We start from the raw sequence: 27,783 nt of genomic DNA on the forward strand, positions 1-27,783 counted from the left end.
TGGTTGCCAGCCAATCGCAGGGCACACGGGGACAGACAACTCACTCACTCGCTCAGTCACACCTAGGGACAATTTGGACCGGCCAATTCACCTGAAATGCATGTTTTTGGAATGTGGGAGGAAACCGGAGTGCCCGGAGGAAACCCACGCAAGCACGGGGAGAACATACAAACTCCGCACAGGAAGTCTGGAGCTGGATTTGAACCCGCGCAGGAGGTTCCCAAGACATGAACTGTGCCGCACATGCGCTTACCACTGCACCGCCGTGCTGCACATTTATAATGGGCCATGCAAAAAAATTGAAGTTGTGTTTCCCAGTGATAAATTGATATAGGAAGAACTTCCCGCAAGTGAAAATGGAAGATTCATTTTTACCCAACACTTAAATGGGAAGAGTTTCGTGAACAGTATAGACTTATTGTTCAGATCCATAAATATATTGACAATATCCCCAAGATCTAAAAATCATTGGCTATGTATTAATAAATGCACATTCAAAATTTAAAATCAAATATGTACATCGCAGATATATTTGTGGAGATACAAAATACAGGATTCACATCGGTTTTCTTTAAAGGGTACTGGAGAAATTGAAAAATTGGCTTTAAAATTCCTTTAAAGTGCTTGAATTTGGCCTGGGTGGGAGAAAAAACTAATGTAGATGAGTCGTTTTACCTCAACCTCTAAAACGCCGAAAAAAAATCACTCCTTAAATACTGCTTTTGAATTATCTACCACAAAATAACTGGGAACCGCACATCTTTCTTCTGGAGGTCTATACTATTTGCTCGCTGCCATTCCAGTCCAGTAGATGGCGATAATTCGCTCAATAACGAGACGACCGCTCCCCTCTTCGGCTGTTTTTCCACGTCTGTGACGTCACACAGACTGAGGCTTCAGTGTTGGCTTTGTGCGAAAACGACGTTGTGATAGATGTGGATTAAAAGCAGGTAAAATAAAACTATACATCTTTGTATATCATCGAGAGTTAACAGTCATTGCAACAAATGAACCCCAATAATTGTATTTGATGTATTGACTCATTAGGGTATCAAATGGTGATTAATGTCGCTAGTAATAGAAGACAAAACTAAGCTGCTACAGTTGTATGTACAAATGACGAGGACACTGTTCATTCTTTTAATGTTTCTTTCCTATCCTGCTGCTGCAGCCCTTGGAATTCATTAAATGTATTGAAATCGAGTAAAATTTTCCGCAGCTGCTCATCAGCACCCAACACTCGTCTTTTGTAATACAAATGCATTATCCCATTCATTCGCCCGCCATTGGCCATCTGGATAGGATACTCGAAACACGGCAGATACGTAAAAGTAGGTCATTCGGTCCCTCTAATAACTCAAAATAAAAGCAGACTGACTCCTTTCCTCTTAAATGCTGAGTTTCTTTAAATCCCGTCTGCAGAGGCGTGTTCAGGAGAGTGAGTGATTGCTATCGCTAGCTTCTGAACGGCCAGTGATTATTGAGCGCTCGCGTGCCCGAGTAATCACGGGAGAAAGACCGCTTACTTTGATTTCCAACATGGCGTCGACAGTGCAGAAGATGGAGGATCTCACCTTGACGAGTGCTGTTGGCGATGTAATATATCGTCTTACATTGCCTGGTAATGTTTGTGAACAATGCAAGACAGGTATGACCCTTCCACTGCGTTTAGGATAACCTTAACTGTGTCAATATGCGAACTGTCGCTCATATCAGCCAACTCGCTCAAAGCAAGCTGTAGAACGAAATCCATTGTACTGTCGTCGGCCATTTTGGATCAGTAAGGCAATCACAGTGAGCGATTACAAAACGTTCAGCAGTGCGCGGCAAGCGATTATCAAGAGACTACATGTCTGATCACTCTCCTGAACACGCCTAATCACCCCAGGTGATTATTTGGCAATGCGAACAGTGATGTGCAGTCAGTCAGGGGAGGCGGGTGAAAGCGTGCCCTACCTAATTCCATGGAAGTATAACATTTTTTAAAAATGGTTATTTCATGCTAAAGTTCTTTCTCATTTAACATTATTTTATGAATATTATTCATACAATTAGTATATGTAAGTATTACTCGTCAGATGCAGAGTGAGGCACACAATTCCCATGCTTACTGGCAGTGGGCGATATTGAGACATATCATCTGATTTGGCGCAGACCTTCCATCCATCCATTGTCCTCCGCTTATCCGGAGTCGGGTCGAGGGGGCAGCAGCCTTAAAAGGGAAGCCCAGACGTCCCTATCCCCAGCCACCTCCTCCAGCTCATCCGACGGGACCCCGAGTTGTTGCCAGGCCAGAGACATAGTCTCTCCAGCATGTCCTGGGTCGCCCCCGGGGCCTCCTGCCGGTGGGACATGCCCGGAACACCTCCCGAGGGAGGCGTCCAGGAGGCATCCTTATCACAGATGCCCGAGCCACCTCAACTGGTTCCTCTCAATGCGGAGGAGCAGTGGCTCTACACAGAGTCCCTCCCGGATGACTGAGCTTCTTACCTTATCTCTAAGGGAGAACCCAGACACCCTGCGGAGGAAGCTCATTTTAGCCACTTGTATCCGGGATCGTGTTCTTTCTGTCATAACCCACAGTTCATGACCATAGGTGAGGGTAGGATCGTAGATCGACCGGTAGATCGAGAGCTTTGCCTTTCGGCTCAGCTCCCTCTTTACCATGACGGACCGGTACAGGGTCCGAATGACAGCAGACGCTCCACCGACCTGTCTGTCAATCTCCCATTCCATCCTCCCCCCACTTGTGAACAAGACCCCAAGATACTTGAACTCCACTTGGGGCAAGATCTCATCCCCAACCTGGGGGGAGCATGCCACCCTTTTCCGGCTGAGTACCATGGTCTCGGACTTAGAGGTGCTGATCCTCATCCCGACCGCTTCACACTCTGCTGCAAATCGCTCTAGCGAGAGCTGAAGTTCACGGCCTGAGGAAGCCAACAGCACCACGTCATCTGCAAAAAGAACACATATTAGGCGCACACATCACCACCAAATAATAATAATAATAATAATAATAATTTCCTTGTATTGTCATTCTGTGTAACAATGTACACAGAACGAAATGTCGATTGCACCTGACCCGTTGTAGCGAGCCGATGCAGCCGCAGCCAACAGAGGGCGCCGCCGACCACTTTTTAAGTCTTAGGAATGACTCGGCCGGGGCGCGAACCACCGACCTCCCAGTCTCAAAGCGGGCGCCTTACCATCTAGGAATGAAGTGTTAGTAAGCTAACAGCAAGTCAAGCCTCTCTAGTAATTTTTTTCCGTTTCCATGTTGTTGTTTTTTCTTAATTGAGGATTATTATTTATTTATGATGATTATTATATTTGTTAATTATTTTATTCAAAAGGTGCAGTTATGGTAAATGGATTGCATTTGTACACCATTTTAAATCAGTCACTGAAGACCTCCAAAGCTCTTAACTATGTACTTCACACTTTATTCATTCACACGCACACCAATAGCCAGAGGAAACCATACAAGGCGCCAACTTGCCTACAGGGGTCATAGTGTCTTGCCCAAGGACATTTAATTCAGAGGAAATCGTACCTGCGACCTCTCGGTCCGAAGACGACCGCTTTACCATGCCCCATGAATGTAATGTTTCACTGTACTGTGCAGATGCAGAGGGAGGGGGATAGTGAGACCAAATATTATGATTTGGTGCACACCTCAGTCCCAAATAAAAAAAATAGTGATAATATTAGCAATCCAGCAGTTTTTTTCATTGCATGATTTTTGTTCATAATTGGTTGATTTCTTATTGCTTTCATTCCAAAGGAGCTCCACATCAACTTCATTAAATAAGTTTAGGTAAGAAAATAAAAAGTTTGTTTCAAAGGTACAGTTGATGTATTGCTTCCTTGCTCTGCCAATCAAATGATAAATGATGTTGTTTCATTTATTATTAAATCTGACTGTGCCTTACCACAGTGATTTTCAACCACTATGCCGCGAGAAATTATCCTATGTCACTTTTTAAAATTTAAAATTTTATAAAACATTTATGAATAATTTTCTGCAAATGTTATTTCATTGTCAGGTGTCTGTGCTGTAAAAACTGTTTAGTGTCATTTTATAACATTTTTGAGTTAGTGGTGTGCCGCAAAATCTTTCCAATGTAAAAATCATGCCCTGGCTCAAAAAAGGTTGAAAAACACTGCCCTCCCAGACACTAACTTTACTGCATGTCACTGAATGTGAAGTACCAGGTCTCTGATCACCATTGTGAGCATATTTTGTGACATAGGTTAGTTAGCTTTTAGCACAGCAGTACATGTTTTAGACGTTTCCCTTTAAACACACATCTGATCCGTTAGCAAGCTCTGCAGAAACTTGAATGATATATATTTTTTATTATATTATTCTTATTTTATTTTTATATTCACTTGTGTTTAAAGAAAGAATCCTCTTAAACAAGCAAAGCTCAGCCCTTGAGGACCGTATCCCAAAATATTTTCCTGCAAAGTGTTTGGGTTGTGATGTCTGCCAAGATGAAATGGAAAATTCGTTTTTTAATTGATATTCTGTAATAAATATGTATCCGAATAGTTTGAATTTTGGAAATATTTTTTTTGTCACATCAAGTGATGTTGTTTGTGTTGATTTATTTAGATGTATGTAATGCAGCAAAGGAGCCATGTTGAGTCCACTTGATGAAGCAAGTGGGCCAGACCCAAGGACTAAAACCGCACCAGATCTATTGAAAGATGACACCGATCCATCAAATGCAGCACCCAGGGAAGCAGGTGCCAAAGATGAAAACGATAAAGAGACCAACAAAACCCAAATTGATGAAACATTCGCAGACGAATCATATCCACAAGTTTTGCTAGAAACTCCTGGACCCTTACAAGAAAAAATAGAGATGGAAGTGGAACAGTCTTCAACTCCTCTGTCAGAGGTAACACTCAACGAAAATAAAAAACCCAGTACTGAAGAACAAAAGTTGAAGAAGACGGGTAGACGATTCCCCTCCAAGAAAGCCATGGTGGATCCTTTAAAGATGGACATGACCAAGCCATTGGTTATGCCACTCACATGTGAGTATAACCTGAAAGCCGTAACTCAATTTTTGATGCAGGCTTTTAAATGAAAATCTTGGGTTTTTTTTCAGTTTTTTTTTTTTTTTTCAAAACTCTGATTTCCAAATCTTTCCTTTCGAGCTTCAAAAAAAGAAAGTTACACTGACATATGTTGTTTTAATACTCGTGTACAAAACATCCCTCTGGTTACTGGTATTTTAGTTTACAAAATTTAAATAAGTAATTGGGAAAAAAACATTTTCACAAATGAAGCAAAATAAAACATATTCTACCATTTTCTACTTTTGGGAAACACAATCCAACATTACTACAGTGATGTTTTTATAGTTTGTCTATAATTTTACTTTTGGCTTAAGGATAATGTAGTAATATTTATCTTTGGTACATGGTACACATTTTTCTATACCAAGTTTTCCATATTTTGTTACCTTTACAATTGTCCAACACAAATATTATTTTAAAGAAACACGTGTTCTGAAATTGTAATAATCTATATCAAAATTACTATTTTTATTTTATTTTTTAAATAATTCTAATGTTTAAGTCCTATTTTATATTGTGGATATCAAGAGAAGGAACCTTTTATTATTAATGCATTTAGTGTCTTACGTTATGGTCAGTACAAACGAATGAGTCTTGTGCTGAGCATCAATGTAAAAAGTTTTGAAACAGTATTGAAATTGTTGACAATTTAAAATATTCTCTAACCATGTTGTTCACTCTTTGAGTTTCCTAATGTTCAAACACAAGCTTGTTTTTTTTCAGCATCAGAACTCTCCCTCCAGTGCATCGAGTGCCACATCATCTTCAGGGACACTAGGAGCAAGCAGCGTCATCTCAAATTGAGCCACCCGGCGGAATATGAACAATGTATGCTGAGGAATTCACTTTTTACCTGCTACCATTGCGACAAGCACTTCCCCAACTCTACCGAACTCATGGCACATCAGAAAACTCACATCGACAGGAAACCCTTCAAGTGTCCTCTGTGTGGCCAGGCCTTTAAAAAATTATTCGAGCTCACACATCATAAAAAGGTTCACGCCGGACATGATGGTTACGGCTGTCCTGAGTGTGGCAAAACATGCAAAACATTAACTTTGCTAAAGTACCACAGTCGTATACACACTGGAGAAAAGCCATACGTTTGCAAAGAGTGTGGGAGCAGGTTCAGCATGTCCCAACATCTGCAGAAACATTTGGTGTCACACTTACCTGATGGTGCCACAGAAAAGGAAGATGCCAAAATCAAAAAACAACAGAAGAAAGCGCTTGGTAAGGGCAAGTATTGAGATGCAGTGTTTTTGTATTTTTGCCTGTTTGGGTTAACAGTTAGCGGAAAAGAAATTACAGCAAAATTCCGTTAAGAGTAAACAAATTCATTTGAAATTGGATAATGTATTAGTAATGTTATTATGTTGTAATTTTCTTTTGAATGCTTTTTGTTTTTAGATGCCTTAGCACCCAAGTATCCCTGCTTTGTCTGCAAGTCTACTTTCAAGAGTCCAAAAACACGCCTTCATCATCTTAGAAACAAGCACAGTCCATCACTCAGTCCACTTGGTAAAGCCATGCGTGAGAAGTCACAAACAAGTCGAATGAATCCAGTCATTAAACCGATATTGGTCAATCAGCCTTCATTGCTACAATTTGAACCCAATGGCCCTTTTCAGAAAGTTGATGACAATATTGACACAGAGCCAATTAGAAAGCTTATTGAGTCATTGGGAAATGTTCAGAAAGTAAATCAAGTTGTAATTTTGGGTCAAGTGCCACATTATTCTCCCCCAGTGGAAATTAGGACGACCTCTGAGCTTCCTACTCCTGTCAATCTCCCCAAGTTACCCCAATCGCATTCTACAGAATTGAAATATGAGTCGAAGACGGTGGAACAGGATTTCTCAAATAATACATGTGATCCAATGGATCAGACAATCGTATTGGAACCGATTACACCCGATGGACAGCTCCTCAACCCGGCCCTTTCAGATTTTGCCTCACAAATCCCAGTGTCCAGTGAAAGCCTGGTGCTTGGTCTTGCTCAAAGTGAGTACAGAGAGGAGCCAGAGAATCAGGTGATGCACGAAGTTTATCCACAACCTGGGATTAATGCTACCGACTCAAATCTATGTAAGCCATTGTTTTTTCATAATGAAGGAACAGACCTACAGCAAGACCTTGAGCAAACTTTCATATTAGAACTAACACCTGCCCCAATACAAACTGTTGATATTCAGCAATCACAAAATGAGCACCAAATAGAAACCTCAACCCTGGATATTCAGCACTCACAAAATGAGCACCAAATAGGAACCTCAACCCTGGATATTCAGCAATCACAAAATGAGCACCAAATAGAAACCTCAACCCTGGATATTCAGCAATCACAAAATGAGCAGCAAATACAAACCCCAACCACATCTTTAGTGCCAACAACTGAATTGAATAATAATATCCAGAAGAGTTTTGTTAATGAGCTTGATGGTGATTCAACTGTTTCAATGTTGGAACCTTCAGCTGAGCAAAACTTGACTTTTTTACAAAGCGCAGTCCCAATGTCGCAGCCTGCATTGGAGCCAAATCAGACATCTTTACCCACATATTTGCCCTTTTCCCATGTTGCCTCACCACAAGCACCAACCCAAGCTTTAGAGGAAAGTGGTGATAACTTGCAAGAGAAGACTCAATCTCAAATTAAAAAAGTCAGTCAAGATCCGGTCGACTCAGTGTCTGATAATAAAACCCCACAGGATTCTACAGTTAAGGAATTGATTCTTGATTGCCAAGGAGGCAGGGATCAGGCAGAATGTCCTGCTTCTGTCGGGAATACTTCTGTTAAAAAAGGCGCCTCACATTCGTCGAGTAACCAGAAAGATCAGACCTCTGAGATGCTTATGAATGTAATGTCAGCACAAGAGCTTGTGAAAATACGCAAAAGAAAGCCAGCCCGGGCCTTAATCATACAAGGTTATATGCAAGAACTGATTGGTACCATACTCGACGAAGACTTGAGCAGTAACGGCAAACCGTCTAAACGTAAAAAGACAAACAAGTCTCCTCTTAATTTGAGTCCACAAAAGAAAAAGAAAAACAACAAAAAACAAAGGGTGATTTCTCAGCAATGCCAGCCTCCTCAAGAGCAATCCCTGATCAATGGGGAAGCAAACCTGTTGGAGAATAAAGTGCCATCAAAGAAGGGATCGTTTATCACGAAAAGTAAAAAAGCAAAGAATATAACATCCCCATCTAAAGTCATTGTGTCATCATTAACTGAAGATTTTCTAAGAAAAGAGAAAATAAACAACAAAAAAAACAAAAAAGGAAACATTGCGACAAGAGATCAACACAAAGGTAAAGAAAAGCCTGCAATTAAAAAGAAAATCCAGTCCAAACTTGAGCAAAAAGGTCACTCAAATAACACAAAGGTGGCAAAGATGATGAGCAAAGGATCAAAAAACAAGGACACAATGAGCCAAATAAGCAACCAAACCAAAAAACAAGGGGTGTTACCTGGTACACAAGTAAAACAAGACTCTCTCCTTTTGCTCAAAGGTCATAAGCAGCCCCAGCTAAAGGTTCACAAACTAGACCCTTCCAAAACATCTGGACAAGAACTTTCACCTCCAGATAACCGATCCCAGTATAGTAAAGGCAAGCAAGGAAGCCATAAATCCAAGAGTGCAAATAACTCTAAGAACGCTTGCATTAGAAAGGGAAAATCTTCCAAAACCAAAAAGACTCTCTCGTTGCTGTCATTTCTAAACACATCCAATAAGTCCGCTCAAACCCAGTCTGCTAAGCCAAAGGCAGGTCGGAAACGCAAAGCTTCCTCAAATGTAGAGACTGAAGGAGTTATATCTTCTGCTCATTCCAAGCGAGCATTAGAGTGCCAAAATTGTGGGGAGGTTTTCAGTGAAGTTGCCTCCCTTCAGAAGCACAAGACAATGGTGCATATATTAGAAAGTCCTGAGCTGACATACACTAACGGAAACATATTTGAAGGGGTTTCCAGAATAAATGTTGACCATCCAAACAAAGTTGTTCAAGTCATAAATCCAACCTCGGGTTGGGCTAACGAATCCAAAATGACATCAGGGGACAAAGAACCAAGTGGTTCATTTTCTGCTTTGACTGCATCTTTACCCGCTGAAGACGGCAGTGTCTCGCATCATATTTCTCCAAAACCTCAAGATCATTCGAAAAATTGCAAGAATTTTGATTTGGAACCGTTCTTTGAAACTACATCACAGGTCAAGCAAACAGAATCTGTGGCGTCACCCATACAAAAACAGCATGAAAGTATGCCCAAGAGTCTTAATTTACAATCTGAACACCAGGCCCCTATAGAAGAGGACATTAAGGAGGATGATATTCTCGGGTTGGACCTTGTTACTGTTGGGGAGCAGAATGAAAGCAATGGTCTGGCTTTGCTTCAAGACATTTCCCAATCAGCCAAAGCTGATAATCCAAAACAAAGTGCAAGGAGTTTGCAGTCGATGTCCTGCACAACACAACAAGTAGTTAAAGATGAGGAAGATATGTTTGTCCAGGTGGAAAAGGAAGAGGGATTACATCTAAAAGACATGTCCAAGAATTGTTTGCAACCATATGATGGCACAGGAGTTGAACCCAATGCTGAAGAGGAAGATTGTCAAATCATGTATGAAAAACGAGAGAATCATTCACAAACAAATTTCAACAAGGACTCTACTGCAAATCTTTCCATGCCAGATGCTTATCCTGGACTTGAACCCCAGAGAAGCCTGACAACTGCCTCCAGTGTTCCCCCGTTATTTTCATTTCCTGTGGAGTCCAGTCTATCCCAGGAAGTCTCTAACAGAGAGACTCAGCCATTTCAAGGAGTCTATCATGAGAAGATCGTCACAACAGAACCCGAGTCAGCTAATGGGCAGTCTCACATGCAGAAATATTGCATAAAGGCAGGACCTAAGGATTTGGAATGCACACCTGAAAAAGAAATGCAGTCCATGATCAAGGTTGAGGAAACAAACACATTTGAAACAGGCATGCAGCTACAACAGAACAGAGACATTCAGACAGTTCTGGTAAAACAGGATGATGACCAGTCCACACCGGATAGTGGATGCCGGCCATTGAGTGTGGAGCAGGTTACTGATAGGAGCTCTGTCAGTCCAAGTAAGTTCTCTTACCTTGTACATTATGAAAAAAACATCCAGAAATTGACTATGCTTACTCACAGTCACAGACTCTGAGGATACATCCAGCGACTGTCGCATATCACCTGACAACAGGAACAAGCAGTGCATATTTTACCCAGTGAAGGTTGAAGATCGGGAACTTCCCCTGGATGCTGTTCACACGAATAGCGGAAACCCTGTAGAATCTGCTTATGCCACGCAGACGCTACATCCACCCACAGCCTGTCATTTATGTGAGTATAAACATTACTGTATTTTCTGCACTATAAGGCGCACCTAAAAGTCTTAATTTTTTTCAAAAGCTGACCATGCGCCTTTTAATACAGTGCGTCTTATATATGGCTCAATATTAAATCGCAAGGTCTCTCAACTTACGCAACAGCCGCCGACTCGATTTTCCCCCGAACGTGGAGTCGTCCGCGGTGTATGCTGGGATTTATATACCGGCGTTTCATTGGCTAACCAATGTGTCAATCATCATTTGAATCGATCGCTATTGGCTGAAGTTATTCGGAACAGCGGATTGGCTAGAGGGCCAAAACAAACCCTGCAACTGGCCGAAAAAGATGTGTCAATCATCCGTTAAATCGATCGCTATTGGCTGAAGTTATTCGGAGCCTCGGATTGGCTAGAGGGCCAAAACAAACCCTGCAATTGGCCGAAAAAGATGTGTCAGTCATCCGTTAAATCGATCGCTATTGGCTGAAGTTATTCGGAGCCTCGGATAGGCTAGAGGGTCAAAACAAACTCTGCAATTGGCCGAAAAAGATGACTGAATAGCAAGCTTGCTAAACTACGCCATAAAGAAACATGTTTCATTAATCTGTATTTGTAAATATTTTACTCTCCTGGATTTACTACACTCACTGTTGTAAGAAGACCATGATTGCGCATCATTATTGAACGTGAGAACTTAGGTGAGCTATGCGGCTTTATATTTTCCCGGTATCTTGTTTTAGAACGATCTTGATGTTGCTGTGATGAGTTGAGTGAATTAAACTCAATTCTCAAGTGTTTATTGTCATATGCACAGTAAAGTTGCGAGCGAAAAAGAAATAGAAACTAAGGAATGGTTGGCAATTCTTGATTCCCAAGACTTTAACCTTCCGAATGATATTTGAAATGATGCATTTGAGGGACATCGTACGGACACCGCATCCACACGTGTCTAAGACACGTATTTGCTTCTTTGCAAGCTTTGGGAATGTTAAGGGGGTAATAAGTTTGACTGAATCATCTGACTGTTTTGTCGACGTTCCCATTGTAGCACGTTATAATCCGGTGCGCCTTATCTATGGAAGATATAGGACCAAAAACTATTTTTTGGGGGTGCGCCCTATAACCCGGTGCGCCCTATAGCGCGGAAAATACGGTACTTTAATTCAAATATATAATTATAAATATCTCTAAACTGTTGAGGTATTGTATTTGAAGTAGCCCTTTAGTAATGGAAACAGTTCACATGCATCGCTACAGCTATATCGTTGTTTTGCTTTTCAAATATCCATTTTACCAATAAAATATAATTCCACATTTTATTTCAAAGTGTAAAATATTCACAAAAAAATCAACCTTTTCCACATAGCAGCAATTGAGAATGTCCGATTTGTATGCATTTACGCTCCCTCGTTATGTAGATGCCTTCCGAGCGGCCATGTCCTTATCGCCAGAATTCGCTGCTTGTATTGCAAAACTAGCGGTCACAACACTAGCATAAGCAGCTGGCATTTACATGAGCAAAACTGTGCACTGAATCTACCTTTCTTCATTTGGGTCTGCTTTTTCTTCATCTGAACCATGTTTTATTTTGTCATTGTGTCTCCTTTCCCGCTTAGATCGAATGGGTGGAGTCATGTGACTAGAGGAAGGGAAACAGCATAACCTATTAGTGCGCAGTTTAAAAAAAGGATTTTATTTTCTTAAATCTGCAAAGTAACCAGGATCGGCAAAATGTTCACATGGTTATCATGTGAATTTTGCTATTGGCAAATTTTCTGTTGATTGCCTGAACCTGGTATCAAAGAGCTGGTTGTAGACCTGTTGAACTGACACTGTCTTACACAGATGACACGAACCATGAGTTAAGAGGACCAGAGATGATTGGCGTTCATGACTTCACAGGTGGACAAGGTCGGTTTGTTATTTATTTTTTTTTTTTAACCTAAACCCAATAAGATGTTGTTTGATGATGTATCAAACATGAATTGGTTTGCAGCTTCAGCTCAAGCAGAGGGTCCAAGTTCACCGGGTATTCAGAGGTTTCTTCTCCAGAATTCTGAAGAAGAGGATTCACGAGTTTTGGAGATGTCGCAACCGCATGTTGATGCAGAAGAAGACATATTAGCCCATTTCAGCAAGAATCCACTTGTAAAACAGCCAGACCTTATGCAAGTACATGTGTAAGAACTTTTTAGTCCTGCAAAAAACAAGTGTTAGGATCTGTGTCATAGGAATTGCTTTTGTGTTTTTTTTTCTTCGTTAAGGATGTTTAAAACTGCAACCAACGAGACCACCGAACCTGTTGAGTACTTCTGTAGGTATTTTGGCTGGGACACCTGGTGGGAAATAGCCCGCAGCACCAATCAAACGTACGACCGTGTCACTCCGAGAGAAGTCGCCCAGTTTGTTGGGATCCACATTGCAATGGGAACTTTGAAGGTTTGTATATCTAATTTTTGTGGCTTTAGGTGGGGGTGCAAAACCTAGCAGAAGTAATCTAGTTGGATGTTTTTCCCCAGTTTCCCAGTCCGCGGCTGTATTGGGACAACTTGACCAGGGTGCCATTGGTTGCGGAAGCCCTGACGCTTGCCCGCTTTCTTCAACTGTCACAGTTGCTAAAGTTTGCCTCACCTGCTATGGGTCCAGACAACAGTAATGTGAGACAAAGTAGTCATCAACAGGGATTGTCGAGTGATTTACAAAACCCTTTGTGGAAAGTTGTTCCCTTATTGTCCCGGTTCCAAAAAGGCTGCAAGTCTCTCAGAAGACTGGGGAACTTTGCTGTAGATCAGTATTTGATTCCCTTAACTGGCAAGTTACACAATAACAGGCTGGCTTTGCATAGCACCACATTGATTGGATTTGGAGGTTTTCTCCATCACCTGGATCTAAAAGCTGACCTAACTGATAAAGAGGAATCCATCGAAAAAATGATCACCAAGGGCAGCACTGTGTTCCTTTGCAAGCAAGAACTTTCCACCCCAGCTATGCTCGAGCGCCTCCTGGTGGCAGGAGTACACGGTGCAGGCCGAGTGGGCGGAGCCCAAGGCCAGATCGGAGATGAATTTGTAAGCTCAGACGGAAAGCTGATGCTGCGCAAGTCGCACTGCGGATTCATTCTCTCCACAGCAGGAAATGGTCAGAAGAACATGACTACTCTCATCAGCAACTTTGAGAAAGCCCTGGCGGCAGCTCGCCTCAACAGAGATTTATTGAATCTCTACTCCATACCGGCCTCCACCTCACCGACAAGCTGGCCACTTGTTGTGCTCTGGTATTTAACCGATATGGCTTTGGTCAACTCGTGGTTGTTGCACAGACACAATCACATGAACTCATCTGCACCTTTGTCTCTGATGGACTTCCGATTGGCAGTAGCCAAAGCCCTGATCCATTCCAACAACTCAGACTTTCAGAACTCTGATATCCCACAATCCTTTCCAACCTCTAAAACAGACCTGCCTGACCCCGGCACGACCAATGACAGCCCCCTCCCCGATGCGGCAACCCGGTATGACGGTTCGGGCCACTGGCCCGAGCAGCTAGCCGAAGGTGAAGAGGGCAAGTGTCGTTTTGGCAACTGTCAAAGGACCTCGCGAGTCCTGTGCCTCAAGTGCTGTGTATTTCTCTGCATTTCACGCAGCCATAATTGTTTTTTGAAATTCCACAACCAGGCAAGTACAGTAAACCTTTAGCGCCAATCCTTTCAGTTTGTGATAGGAACCATCAATGTTAGGCTGATAGATGTCACTACATTAATGTCGGAGTATCAGAATTCTTTTCAGAACAGCATCAGGTTGAAAATTTGAGAGAGCGTTTCGGTGGTACAGAAATTTATTTATTGACACAAATCAGTAATGATATGTAATTTAATAAATTATTGTTAAAAAATCCTCCAATGTATTACAACTTCACTTGACCATTAACATTTTGTTGTATTGGACACAAGAGGAGCTATCTATAAAATGTATTTAATAGGGAAGATAAAGGGGTAGGAAAAATAAGCATCTGCTTCTGACTACCCCTTTTCAAACATGTTATGTGACATTATTCTGTTGTTGACTCATTGTTTTTGTCCTGTTTTTATTTTTATGTTCGAAATTAAAGTTTTCATTCATTCAACATTTTGTTGTGATAACTTTATTTAAAAATGTTCCCCTGTAATTTAAGCCAAGCATTTTGAAATATAAACATCAGCTGTATGGCAAATGTTCCTTGCTAGTTTGGTTTATGTTGGGACTAACGCGTTACAAAGGAACAGATTCCTGGAACGAAATCACTTTTCTCTGGAACAAGTACTTTAACATCCTACTAGAAAAATATTGTAACTGAACTTTTGTTACAATACGGTTCCTTTCTACGCTACTTACAAAGGGCAGATCATTATAGTGACAAAAGTGCTCTTCTTGCTGTCACTCCTTCACACATGATGTAATGACGCATCAGTCATCACCTGCAAGTTCTTATATACCTTCAAAGTACACCTGATTAGTGTTAAGGTTGTGCTGGCGTAAGCACAGAACACTGAATCCTTTGTCATGGATATATTCTCCCAAACCTATATACTCGCATCTAAGCCGTGTTTGCAACTATGTAACAAAATATTAAAATTGGGGGGCAGTTTATATTACCATATTTGGTTGTGTGTGTCTGACAGGGAATGGTAGGCAGTGCGTTGAGAGGGTGGCATGGCTTACACAGGAACAACAAACCAATTCAATCTATGGGCACAAAATTGACGGTGAACGTGTGCCAATTTTTGTCTTTTTATTCGTAAAACTACTTTTGCAATACATCATGCCTGAAAAAAAAAAGAAAACTTCTTTGGCAGGAGCTAGAAATGGAAAAGTAAATCTTCGAGTGGTCTAGAGCGGATATGAATATGGAGTGTCTCGGCTAAGTGTTTATTTGCAGGCTTTCGTGATTGCACAAGCCAGCCAAGTAAATATGAAGGCTTGATTGCTTCCAATGATTGGTATACACGCTATCTTGTATTTATTTTATGATGTGGCTATTTTAAAGCAGTTTCACAGAGTTTGCTTCAATGCGAATATATACGGTACTTTGTATCTAAATAGTTACTTTCAGAATGACGCGCTACTTTCGGGTCTCACTAATGTGGGGGGTAATAGAGTTACTTTTAAAATAGAGTAACTAGTAACTGTATTTAATCACTTTTGTTTTTCAGTAACGTACCCAAAACAGGGTAGTGTGGTATTCTCACCCTAAAGTAAATCTCGGAAGTTGACAAAAACCCTCTTCTCCAGGCAGTTACTCGGCGTGTTCTGTTCTGTGTGATCAGAGACCAGACTAGTAGTCGGAACATTTCAAGGAGACAAAAATTGTGGGATCAAAGCATCTGTTCTTTTTTCTCAATGCTATGCACTGACCATGTTGAGCTTCCAGAACAATTTTTCCATGACTCATGACACAAAGGAAACAGTACTTTACGCATCAATACTTAACAAGAACCACTTTTTTCCTTGTTTTATAACCTTATCTTCTCTGTTCCTTTATCTTCTTGTTTTTTTTACCTCACTGTGAATGTGTGAAACTGGAGTGTCATGCCCAATATCGTCACAATATGTTAACCCATTTTGTAACAATGACAATAAATGTATATTCTATTCTATTATATTTTTTAATTATGGTACTTAGACAGTTTTACTGGATGTACAGATGTCATGCTTTCTTACTATCATTTCTTTTAAAATGTAACATTTCCCGATGTATATATTAATTCATTGTGAATACTGTTAGTTTACTGTAAATATGAATGTTAAATGTTTTTAAAAGATTACAAATCGAGAGTGTTATACCCAGAATGTTTTTTTTTCTTTTTTTACTCAAACGACAAAAAAATAAAACTGTACACAAGAAGTTTTTGTTTTAGTAGGTGAGAAAACATTAATGCGTCAAAGTGACACAAAAAAGTATGCTTTCCCAGTGCATTAGCCTAAAGTGATAACACAATTTGTTCTGGTCTAGCTTTTTGTTCTGCTTGCAGAGACAGTTAAGATAAGTATTGGGGCTTTAAATGTTCTGCTTGGTGCTGCATGTGCTTCGTTTATTTATTTAATTTAAACTTTTTATTTTATTGTTTATTAAAGCACTTGAATTTATGTTGATTATTTTAATTCACTTTGAAATTACATGTACTTTTTGTTGATTGGATCATACTTGGCATTTGGATTCTATTTAAACCAAGTTACATATTCACCTTTTCCACATTTTGCAGAAAATATTTCCATTCCCACAAAATTATTCTAAATAGCTGATGTTATATTTTACTAGTTATTTTTTGTTGTTGTGTTCTGTACAGCCTTTTGAGACTTTTTTGTGATAAAGGGCTATACAAGTAAATATGACATGACTTTTTTCTAGTACAATTGTAATACAGAATTGGGCAGCATTGTGGATGACTGGTCAACCCGTCTGCCTTACAGTTCAGAGGTCTTGGGTTCAATTCCAGCTACCAGCCTCTTTGGGTGGAATATGCATGTTCTCCTGAATGGTTCAAAATGTGAACTTAAAGATGTTGATGTTATATGAAACCTACCATCCATGCAGTTCTCTAAGTGCTTGGTCCCCCAATTGGTGGGTTGAGGACTTGTCAAGTGTCTATCTTGCATGTTTTTTTCTAATAGGATGAAAGTCCATGGATTCAAATATTAGACAGATATGCTTACTCTTTGTCCACCTTGTCAACATACATACTCTGATACCTTAGTTTTGTACATAGACAAGGACACTAAAGGGCTATACAAATAAATATGACTTGACTTGAACATTTAAGGCAGTGGTTTTAAATCATAGTATTTTAAGGCACTCCAGGGATATATAGGATTAAAGGAAAAAATAAAAAGTTAATCATTAGTTTAATATTTCATTAGAATACAAAAAGGAATCTAATATTCAGAAGGCTAGACTCTTCAACAAGGGCGAAAGTCTAACCAGTGTGGGACAAGAGTGGACCCATTTGAATAATGTTATACAGAAGCCTCCTAAAAATAATGGCATAATTATCATTTATTTTACATAACACGAGTCACACTTAAAGGAAGCTGACATAATTGTCTCCCATCTTGCTGCTACGACAACCCAAAAACCTCAAAAAGGCTGGAGGGAAAATGAGATGTAAAATGGTGCATTTTACTTCCTCAGTTTGTATCATACTTTGTGCTTTGTTGCGTTTAGTTTTGGTTGCACTGCACAACATTGTGACACCTAGTGGTTAAATAATATACAGTGTCCCTTGAACGCTAATACAAATGTATTACAAGATAAGAACGTGTAATTGTTTTAAACACAAAATATTGCAACCCATACTGGTTATATTTTGTTATGACAAAAATATATTTTATTTCAAACAGCCCTGCTAAATAGGTCATTTTGTTGAACCAAAAAAACGCACACAATATAAAACATTGAGTTCAAATGTATCCAATAAGTGAATCGGTCCATTTGATGTGTTTTGGTACTTATTTTTGTTAGGTAAGTAAATATTCCTAACCAGAATTTATTTGCGTTAATTTTGGGGATTCATAGAGTGACTAAGTCAAAAATTTAGGTGTTATATTTGACCTGATCTGTCCTTTCAAACACACTTTAAGAATATTACTAGAACAGCTTTTTTCCATCTTCTCAACAATGCTAAAATTCGCCCTATGCTGTCTCAGTCGGATGCGGAGATTAGAATTCATGCGTTTGTTACCTCCCGTCTCGATTACTGTAATGCACAACTCTCCAGTCTCCCGAAGTCCAAAGTCATGAGCCTTCAGCTGGTACAAAATGCTGCAGTAAGGCTTTTAACTAAGACAAGAAAGTTTGATCACATTACCCTGATTTTAGCTAACCAGCTTTGGCTCCCTGTTAGCTTAAGATGTGATTTTAAGGTTCTGTTGGTATTATACAAAATCATGCATGGACTTGCTCCCTCATATCTTTCACATTTAATTTCCCCCTATGTTCCAGTCCGGAGCCTTCGCTTTGAAAATGCTGGTCTACTAGTGATTCCAAGAGCCAAGAAGAGATCCGCAGGTTTGAGAGCGTTCTCCATTCGTGCCCCGGTGCTGTGGAATGCTCTTCCCATTTGAGACCCTTTGTGATTAAGGGCTATACAAATACACATGACTTGAGATTCGATCTGCAACCTCAGTGGAAATGTTTAAATCTAGGCTTAAAACACACTTCTATTCCATAGCACATGAATAACCTATATTTTATGTGTATAATATGTGTATTATTTGCCCTCATGTAGGTTTTTGATGAGGGGATGGTGTCATAATAGTCTGTGGTTTGCAATAATATGTGGTCTGTGCAGCCTTTGAGACTCTTTGTGATTAAGGGCTATACAAATAAACATGACTTGACATGTTTGCAAGTTTTAAATTGCTACACAACAATAGTGGCACTTTTTTAAGAATTTTTTTTACAAATATTGTATATATATTTTGTTTTTAAATTATCGGCTTTTTGGCTAAGATCAAGTGTAGTATCTGTTCTTATCAGTTTAATTCAAAAGTCAGCCAATAAGATTACCCAATTGACCAAACTTTGGTCACGTGACTAAACATTCCCACAGAATCACTCTTCATAACCAAACGATTTCAATAGTATTTAAATGATGAATGGACTTCATTAAATGTGCTTTAATTGAATTTGTTTGTGTAATCTGTTTTTTTAAAAGTTCATTTCACTTATTCAACGCGATGGACGGCGACGGCAGCCATCTTAGTTGTCCTAACGGCTATGGTCTCGCATGAGGAAGTGTCCGATTCAGTTCTATGTGCCGTTTACCTCTCCGGGGTCAAGTCTTGTCACTCCAACTAAATTCAAACAGCGATTCGGGGTAATGTTTTATCAGTCACGTATTATTTTATGAGCGAATATCTTCCGTCTCGCTTCAGCTCTTCGCGAAACGTTTTTAGGGATGCCACCCACGGTGCTAAACTTATTGAAATAGAAGTGTGCGATAGGCTTTGAGCGGCATTCCGTGTTGTTAGCGCTAGCTAGCAAGTTTAGCATGTTAGCTTAGTATTACGGCGATATTTTGTAATTACTGTAACATTGTCACTGCATGCACATTATTTGCGTACAAATCAAGGAGAAAAATATCAAGACAAACGTGTTCTTTTAGAATTAAATAAACGCACAGTTAGCGGGTCATTTATAGCGCTAGAAAGTGCTTGCTACATGGGGCTAACGAGTGCTGCACGCCAACGGCCTGGGGACGTTTGCAAGGCGAATATACCTACGTTAAAATATAAGTGGAAAATAAAACTATGCATTTAATTTACGAAGTTCAATACCTGTAAAGCTCAGCCCATTGCTCCTCTCATTAGTGATTGCAATTCCCGTTACGAATAAGCAATATTAAACCTTATAAACAAAACGCTGCACCTAGTTTCTCCTTCCAAGACAGACTAATAATAACCAACGTAATTTTTGTAAACAAGTTTAATGTATTTCCCAAATACACTACATGAAAAACTATTTCAGCATCTTCCTTACATATCTGTCAACCTCAGCCAATTGCCCCCTTACTGACTATTGCAATTTCACTTATTAAGCGGTGATAACCTTTAGAAACAAAATGTGGCACCAATCTACCCACATCAATATGGAATACGGAGAATATTAACAAAATAAAGGGTTTATAAAATTATTTACTAAACAAAACAACACAAACAATTCTTTCAGCATCTTTTTTAGTTCCCCACTTGGAGGAAATTGAAGTGTTGCTTACGATACCTAGCAGTGCAGAATTTGCAGACTTTATCTTCATTGGCAATCTTAATGATGTTGTCCACTGCTTCTAGTGACCAAGAAAATAAAGATTAGAGTCGGAATGGGCAAAACAAGATTGGTCTTTTTTATAAAAAAAATCCCAGACAAAAAGGCTTATACGGCATACACAATTTTAAATGACTAAAAATATGAAATATAGGGAAACCGTATAAGTTGACAGGAATGTAGTTGGTTTGTTGTTCAATGAGGTATACATTTTCAGGGCATCGTGTAGCTTTTTGTAAATGAGCCTTGAATATTTGGTGCCTTGGGTTGTTTTTTCTACACTTACAGAGTCAAGTTTTGGAGTGGTGTTGTTGTCTAAATGACATAATCAGAATAGCAACAAAACAATCAAATTCATTACAAATTAATCAAACAAGAAGATATCAATGATTTGTTTGAAGTTCATGTTGATTTTTTTTTAGAGTTGAATGATTTCAGCTACTGACCTTATCCCCTTGAATTTGTTGTACAGGATTTAACATATATTCGTAATATTCTGCGATGGACTCTGACATTTTAAACATTGAAGATATAGTGATGGGACGGGAATTACCGAACCCAAGCCCACAAGCCTCCCCTGAGAAACCGGTGGAGCCTATCAAGAAGCCTGTCACTTTCAATGGCCCTCTTGCGCCTACTTCTCAGCCATGTGAGTATAACACTTCATCTTCTCGCCACAGATCTTTTTGAATAAGTCAAAACTGAACACATGAGATATTTTGAAAGGTGGGCAAGTGATATTTTTTAACTTTGGGATTTATCCTATGTCTGAAGATGACTATCATTCTCACTTCTTGTCTTGTTATTCATCCTTAAGACCAGCATGAGAACCTTCAATGTTTCCAGTGCTTCATCACCTTCTGCAGTGCCAAAGCTAAGGAAAGACATATGAAGAAGAGTCACAGGGAAGAGTACAAGCAACATCTTCAACAGGTGTGCTTTTCAAAACCAGATGCTAGTCTCACTCAGGGTTTCATTTTTCTTGAAGTATGCTTTGGCATATTTCATGTCAGTTGGAATACCTTCTTTAGATTGGACACAACATTTCCTTATGGGGTTATAGGTTGTTTTTTTTAGTTTTAGGGAGGCACCATAATTATCGGTATGATACCAAAAAACCCTCCTCATAATTCGTTATTTGGACACACACTATAATATTAAATTAGCCGACACTACTTGTTAGAAAGATTCTAAGAATTGAATTTCCGCATTGAAATATAGTTTGATTTTCTATAGTAGGAACACAACTTGGCCATATCTCCTCTCTTCCTTTCCATGTTGTGTGTTAGGCACTAGAGAGCTCGACTAAGTTGAGATGAATCGCTCAGGATACAGGGTTCGTACGAATTTTGGGTGGAGTGCTTGTTCATGCCTAAAATTGTGACCATGTCTGCTTAAAACTAAAGCTGACACTGCTCTCTGGTGGCTTCGCTTTGCCATTGAGTTTCTTCTCTCCTCATGATTAAGGACAGCTGGCATTGCTTTGTATGTTATTGTCACAAACTACGAGTCACGACCAACAGGACAGGTGCAGGCTACACCTAAACAGGATACTAGGAAATGTGTATTAGTGCATGTATAATGTATCAATTTTGGACAATTATTATGGGCCATCCCCGCGACCCTAATGAGGATAAGCGGTACGGCTGATGAGATGAGATGAGATTATGGGCCATGCAAAAAATAAAGATAGTGTTTCCCCAGTGGTAAATTGTAACGGGAAGACATTTTTGCAACTGAAAATGTGAGCTACATATTACTGTCATTTTTACCCAACACCTGTATGAGATTTTTATTTAAAAAAAAACAAATATATTCACAATTTAGTTGAAATCTAAAAATCATGTCTTGAAAAATACACATGTAAGATTAAAAATCCCATATGCGAATAGAAGATATATTTGTAGCTCTGCAAAATATATGATGTAGTGTGTCCTGGCATAGTGTTTTTTTAATCTTTTTTAATCTTGTAGAAATGCTGTGAGAAATGTATTTTAATTCTTGGTTTATGTTGCAGAATTGACAATAAAGCTGACTTTGATTTCTCTCTCTCTCTCTCTCTCTCTCTCTCTCTCTCTCTCTCTCTCTCTCTCTCTCTCTCTCTCTCTCTCTCTCTCTCTCTCTCTCTCTCTCTCTCTCTCTCTCTCTCTCTCTCTCTCTCTCTCTCTCTCTCTCTCTCTCTCTCTCTCTCCTCTCTCTCTCTCTCTCTCTCTCTCTCTCTCTCTCTCTCTCTCTCTCTCTCTCTCTCTCTCTCTCTCTCTCTCTCTCTCTCTCTCTCTCTCTCTCTCTCTCTCTCTCTCTCTCTCTCTCTCTCAGTGGATAAATTAAAAATTGGCTTTTAAAAGTCCTTAAAAGTGCTTGAATTTGCCCATGAAATAAGTGTATGATCCCCGAGGATGTTTACTGGCTGTTGTAATTATACAGGTTTATAAACGTATAGTGTGTAGAATATGATTTAAATTGTTTACAGAATGTTTGTTCTTGTTGAGTTATTTTTCCAGTCGTACTCATGTGCTTGAACGTGAATATCGATTTAATTAAGAGTTCAATTATAATGAGATCACATGATACAAAATTTTCTGACATTGCTCATTTTTAGAATGTGTTTTTCCTCCTGCGAAATAATTCTGTAGGGATTTTGTTTCCCCTAAGATGACTAGGAAAATCCTAGTGGCTTGTCGTTTTCCTTTGTAATACATAAATACTAATCTCCCCACCCATTCATCCACAGGGCAATACGCTATTTACGTGTTATGTGTGCGACCGCACGTTCTTATCATCCGAGGAGCTGACACTGCACCAGCCGACACACGCTAAGGACGACAAACCCTTCAAGTGTGCCTACTGCAAGGATAGCTTCAGAACATTCACTGAAGTGAGTACTATTTAAAATGCATTTCAGACGCTGCCCGACTTACGAACGAGGTTCTGGACAATCGTTCGTAAGTTGAATTTTTTCATAAATTGATTCAGTGCTATATTTTGTATGTTTAAGGTTAATTTAAGTATGTTTAAGGCTTTTATACGTAACCTGTATTGTTTTGTACTAAAAAAATAAACATATAAGAAAATAATATGCTCTATAAAGTTAAATTAAGTGAAGTTTAACTTACTTGTGAAAGATGGGCTTCAAGAGTCGGGCTACTTCCTCCCCTGTGGTAGAAAGAGGGCGGGAAAAAAGCAATCCAACCATTTTCTCAACCGGATCAAGCTTTCTTATTCCACTTTCATTCCCAAAGAAACGACTCGCCTCTTCTTTAAGCTTCACACTAACCATATTGAAAGGATGCACAAAATAGTAAACAATAAAAACGTCAAAGTTCTTAGCGCGAGAGATGCAGTACACGTAGTATGTTTACACACAAACTAGGAGGTAGAGGCCGGATTTCTTCTTCAGGGTAGATGCTTGGTGACCTCCCACAGCGCCACGCGGCCGAAAGAAGCACTACAGCATTGTCCTCTACTCGGAAAAAGGTGCACACAATACAAAATCCAAGTTTGAGCAATATCTGGATATTTTTCGACATCCCGAAAAAACGCTCCTAGGGGAGCGTCTGTACTGACAAAGCAATGTAAGGCAGCATAATGTAACCAAATCATAGTTCTGGATTTCATTAGCTTGTCTCTACTTAGCGTGTACTAGCTTTTCAACTTGTAACAGCGATTCCTTTAGTTGGACGCACAACAAAGAACTGGGATACACTTTTTTTCCTTTTTGTTGCTCGACTGTATGATACAGTTGTTTCGGACAAAAATATGGATTGCGACAATGGATATATTTCAATTTATCTTATTGTGCAACATATTTTTTTCCCAACTTAATGTAACAGTGGCTTAAAAAATGTGTTTTATTGAATTTAACTAGAGGTATTGGACACATTTTAGTAGTTGTGAGAGCCAAGCGTTTTACAAGTCAGACTTCTTCGACTTACATTATTGGTGTAAAACACGCTTGCCCAATTTTTGTTTACAAATTGGTATGAAATATTGTTTCACTTTTTCTCAACTTAAACTATGCACTATAAGTGACATCACTAAAAGCATTTATTGACTACAAAAACTGAACACCATACCAACATACAATTTAAAATGTATTTATTCCATGTCCTTCAAAGTCTGAATCATAATCAGATACACCAAAGAGATGTTTTCCTTGTTGTGCTTTTTTTTGGGGGTATTTATATCTTTTTAGGATTTTGTTTTCTCCATTCTCCAACTTTCGTCTCAGCTATCGTGAATAAAATAAGTGTTCATGAGATCGAACCTAAAGGCTTTCAATAGTTTTTGTATATCACTTGTAGTCTAGTGGTTAGGATAAGGTGATTCCCGTTGCATCCAATGTTTTGATCAGCGACATTTTTCGACTTTCCTCAGATGCCAATTTAATTTGATGGTTTTCTTTTTAATGTTACAAGCCGCTAAAGCTGTTCCGCCGTCATTTGTTTTGATTGCTGTTTGATTGACACACCAGCCCATCACAGTGGTGCAGACACTGCTTGCAAACTTCGCCTCGCCTTCATTGGCTAGGGTCATTAAAACTTGCCTCCGATTAGGAGGCGTTGTTAAAAGCTGACCTGTGAAAATTCTGGTTGGACAAACACTCCATCACTCATAAACATGGAACTATACATTTTTGAAAAAAAAGCAGTGTTTTGTGATTACACAATTGTTATAACGTCACATTGCAATATTTATTAGATTTCGGTTAATTTTGCAGCCCTCCTATACAGCACATCTTAAGCTTCATTTCCAAAGTGGTGACTATATCTTCCCCACTTTTAATTTCCAGCCCTTTTTTATTTTGTGGCCTCACATAACATTCCAAAATCATGATTTTAAACTTTTCCCTTGAATGTTACTTAATCTGGGGAATGTGATTTATTTTTCCAGCTCACATCACACAGAAGGCATGTGTGTCCAGAGAAGCAGCTGGCATGCAAAGATTGCAACGAAATCTTCAGAAGCGCTGTCGTGCTTCGTACGCACCGTCTCATCCATCATCCCCGCCGCGACGTAGAAGTGGTTGAGCATCCAGACGAATCTGCCAAAAGTCACCATTGCAAAAAGTGCGGCCAGGGCTTCAACAGCGAGTTGGAGCTCAGCGAACACGAGCAGAAGTACTCTGAAAGCGAGCAGTGCAACGGGAGCTCCCTGCCTACCAAGAAGCGCGGACGGCAAGCCAAGACGGACGAGGCAGTGGCGAGCGGCGAGAAAAAGGGGAAACGGAAGAAGAAAGACGACGAGGAGGTTTGCGAGGAAGGGGAGGCGGCTAACACCGGCGCCGCTTCCGAGAAAGCAGAGGAGAGAGCGAAGGCTGGCAGTGCAAAGCGAGGTCGCCCTCCCAAATCGGCGACAGAAGCTGTAAAAGGTGAAACCGAAGAAATTACCATTGCGCACGATGACGCAACGGAAGAGACAAAAGTTAAAGCGGAGGCGGCACCGCCCAAAAAGCACGAATGCCCGGATTGTGACTTCTCTTTTCCCACTGCGCTCCAGTTGCGCACACACAAGAAAGAGAAGCACACGGTGAGGAAAGCGCATCCGTGCACCGAGTGCGAGGAGAGTTTTGCCCGCCCTGAGCAGCTGGAGGCGCACATGACGCGTGCGCACGCTGACGGCCGTTTTTCATGTCCGACTTGTGGAAAGAGCTTCGGCCGTGAGCGCACGCTAAAGGCTCACCAGAAAAGCCACCCTGAGGAGCAGCAAGACGACCCCAAAAGATAATCACTGGCGGCAGTCTTCTTTTATTAGGATCTGTATTCTTAATCAGATGGCATTATAAAAAGTTTGGATTTCAAGATGTGTTTTAACAAGACATCTCATTGAGTAGTAAGTGTTTCTTACTGTTAACTCAGGGGTCAGCAACCCAAATTTTTGAAAGAGCTGTAACAGACTAAAAAAATGTCTGGATCAGCACAAAATAAAAAGCCTTAAATACCTGTGATTCATACATAAAAGTTATTCATTCAATATTTCATGTAAATGGTCTGTAAGTCAATGAAGACCTCCAAAAGCACTTTACAATGTGCTTCACACTTTTCCCTTTACACACTGACCAATAGCAGCATCAGCCATGGTAGGCAACTACCTGCTATCGGGGCGATTAGCGATTCAGTGTCTTGCCCAAGGACACTTTGACATATAACACTGAGGAATCGAACCTGCGACCTCTTGATCCTAAGACGAGCGCTCTACCACCTGAGCCAATGCCACCCTGAATACTTAATTCGAAGAAAACATGACCCAAAGAATACACCCTTTTCCCAGTGCGCTCCAGCTGCGCAAGAGAAGTCAGGTTGCTGATCCCGTTTTACCTAAAGAAATTATTTTCAAAAACAGGCAGTTTTGATCCATTTAAAACTGTTTAATGTGGAATGATTTCCCTTTTTCAGGGTGTTTAAAAAAAAACGATATCCTTTTGATTTCCCTGTACTAAGTCACGAGCAGATAATTTGTATATGAAAAGTAAAAAATAGTCATCTGCTGGAGACTGTTGCCCAAGATGCGCTTTGGCGTGTTAGGCAGGAGTTGGATTACAGATTTGACGTAAACCGTGTGAACGTTTGTGATATTGTTCACATGACCCACGTGCTTTAAAATTTAGCATTCAGATTTAGAGGAATAAATCTCATGATCTTCAATGTTAAAAGTTGAATTGAATTTTCCTGAATCATGTACTTTCTGTGATATTTACAGTAAATCTCTGAGGAAATCCATCTTTTTTGAAACACCCTGTATATTTCGCTTCCCTATCATTCCATTATCAACCATTTCTTGAAAAAAAAAATCTCTATGATGCCATTAGGGACATGCTAAAGAGCCACAGACGGCTCTAGAACTGTAGGTTGCTGATCCCTGTGTTTATGTAATAGTTCATTTGTAAAAACATAGACAGTTTTGATCCATTTTTAAAAAAGGGTTTTTGTGTGGAGTGTATTTAATTTTTCCTTGTCAACAATTATGATCCCCGTGACCCTACTGAGGATAAGCGGTGCAGATAACGGATGGATGGAACAATTAAGATTCAAGTGCATATTTTGTAAGCTATTAGATGCAATGTTAAAATGTCAAACTAAATGTACAGCTGCTGGTTCATAAGTATTTTTTTACACCTTATGTAATGATCATGGCGTTCTAAATTAACATACGCTTTTATAAATAGAATTCATCGATTTGTCATTTTATTTCCACTCTTGTCTAAGTTCACTGTGGACAATTAGCCACTATAATTCTGATTTCTAACGACTGCCTCTTTCCCTTTTCCCTGAAACAAAATAGTCTTAGACATTTTGTGATTGAAAATCATGAATCTTTTGTGCATAGATTGCCACAGAAAGTAATGTATACTAAGTGTCTACCCTCTGGATTGTTTTTCTCCCACTGTTGTGTTTTGGACAGTGCAAATCCAAAATAAAACTTGCTCTAGCCCAGGGGTGTCAAACTCATTTTAATTCGGGGGCCACACGATAGAACAAACAGTCTGTCGGGGGCCGGACTAGTAGATTCAAGAGAAAGAAAAAGAGATCAAGAAATAAGA

General features: G+C 39.8%; 2 protein-coding genes and 1 pseudogene across 5 annotated transcripts; all 3 read left to right on the forward strand.

The window, feature by feature from the left end:
- The first annotated feature begins 869 nt into the window (after positions 1-869).
- znf576.1 (zinc finger protein 576, tandem duplicate 1) lies at positions 870-16,573 on the forward strand. 4 transcript variants are annotated; one of them, XM_088326601.1, is made up of 10 exons: positions 926-950; positions 3,788-3,820; positions 4,622-5,049; positions 5,818-6,327; positions 6,505-10,209; positions 10,274-10,465; positions 12,297-12,362; positions 12,448-12,631; positions 12,716-12,890; positions 12,971-16,573. In XM_088326601.1, exons 3-10 carry the CDS (start codon positions 4,647-4,649, stop codon positions 14,144-14,146), a joined length of 6,411 nt encoding a protein of 2,136 aa, XP_088182727.1. In that variant the 5' UTR covers positions 926-950; positions 3,788-3,820; positions 4,622-4,646; the 3' UTR covers positions 14,147-16,573. The 4 variants fall into 4 exon arrangements, with proteins under 4 accessions (XP_088182726.1, XP_088182729.1, XP_088182727.1 ...); XM_088326600.1 differs by lacking the exon at positions 3,788-3,820 and having other exon boundaries at positions 870-950; XM_088326603.1 differs by lacking the exon at positions 3,788-3,820 and having other exon boundaries at positions 870-950; positions 12,448-12,619.
- A 2,337-nt stretch (positions 16,574-18,910) lies between these two features.
- LOC148371965 (U2 spliceosomal RNA) lies at positions 18,911-19,046 on the forward strand (annotated as a pseudogene).
- A 93-nt stretch (positions 19,047-19,139) lies between these two features.
- On the forward strand, positions 19,140-27,676 carry znf576.2 (zinc finger protein 576, tandem duplicate 2). Its single transcript, XM_088326604.1, has 5 exons — positions 19,140-19,302; positions 20,719-20,895; positions 21,064-21,179; positions 22,978-23,121; positions 25,137-27,676. Exons 2-5 carry the CDS (start codon positions 20,748-20,750, stop codon positions 25,968-25,970), a joined length of 1,242 nt encoding a protein of 413 aa, XP_088182730.1. The 5' UTR covers positions 19,140-19,302; positions 20,719-20,747; the 3' UTR covers positions 25,971-27,676.
- The last annotated feature ends 107 nt before the right edge of the window (positions 27,677-27,783 follow it).

This window comes from Urocampus carinirostris, chromosome 2 (genome assembly GCF_059441175.1).
Source record: "Urocampus carinirostris isolate Australia breed hairy pipefish chromosome 2, RoL_Ucar_1.0, whole genome shotgun sequence".
Classification (NCBI taxonomy): Eukaryota; Metazoa; Chordata; class Actinopteri; order Syngnathiformes; family Syngnathidae; genus Urocampus; species Urocampus carinirostris.

Coding starts and splice junctions, on each gene's coding strand:
- znf576.1 (XM_088326600.1), top strand. CDS start 4,647: ATGTTGAGTCCACTTGATGAAGCAAGTGGGCCAGACCCAAGGACTAAA. Junction 6,328..6,504: donor ACAACAGAAGAAAGCGCTTG/GTAAGGGCAAGT, acceptor TTTTGTTTTTAG/ATGCCTTAGCACCCAAGTAT. Junction 12,891..12,970: donor TTGCAATGGGAACTTTGAAG/GTTTGTATATCT, acceptor GTTTTTCCCCAG/TTTCCCAGTCCGCGGCTGTA.
- znf576.2 (XM_088326604.1), top strand. CDS start 20,748: ATGGACTCTGACATTTTAAACATTGAAGATATAGTGATGGGACGGGAA. Junction 21,180..22,977: donor ACAAGCAACATCTTCAACAG/GTGTGCTTTTCA, acceptor ATTCATCCACAG/GGCAATACGCTATTTACGTG. Junction 23,122..25,136: donor GCTTCAGAACATTCACTGAA/GTGAGTACTATT, acceptor TTATTTTTCCAG/CTCACATCACACAGAAGGCA.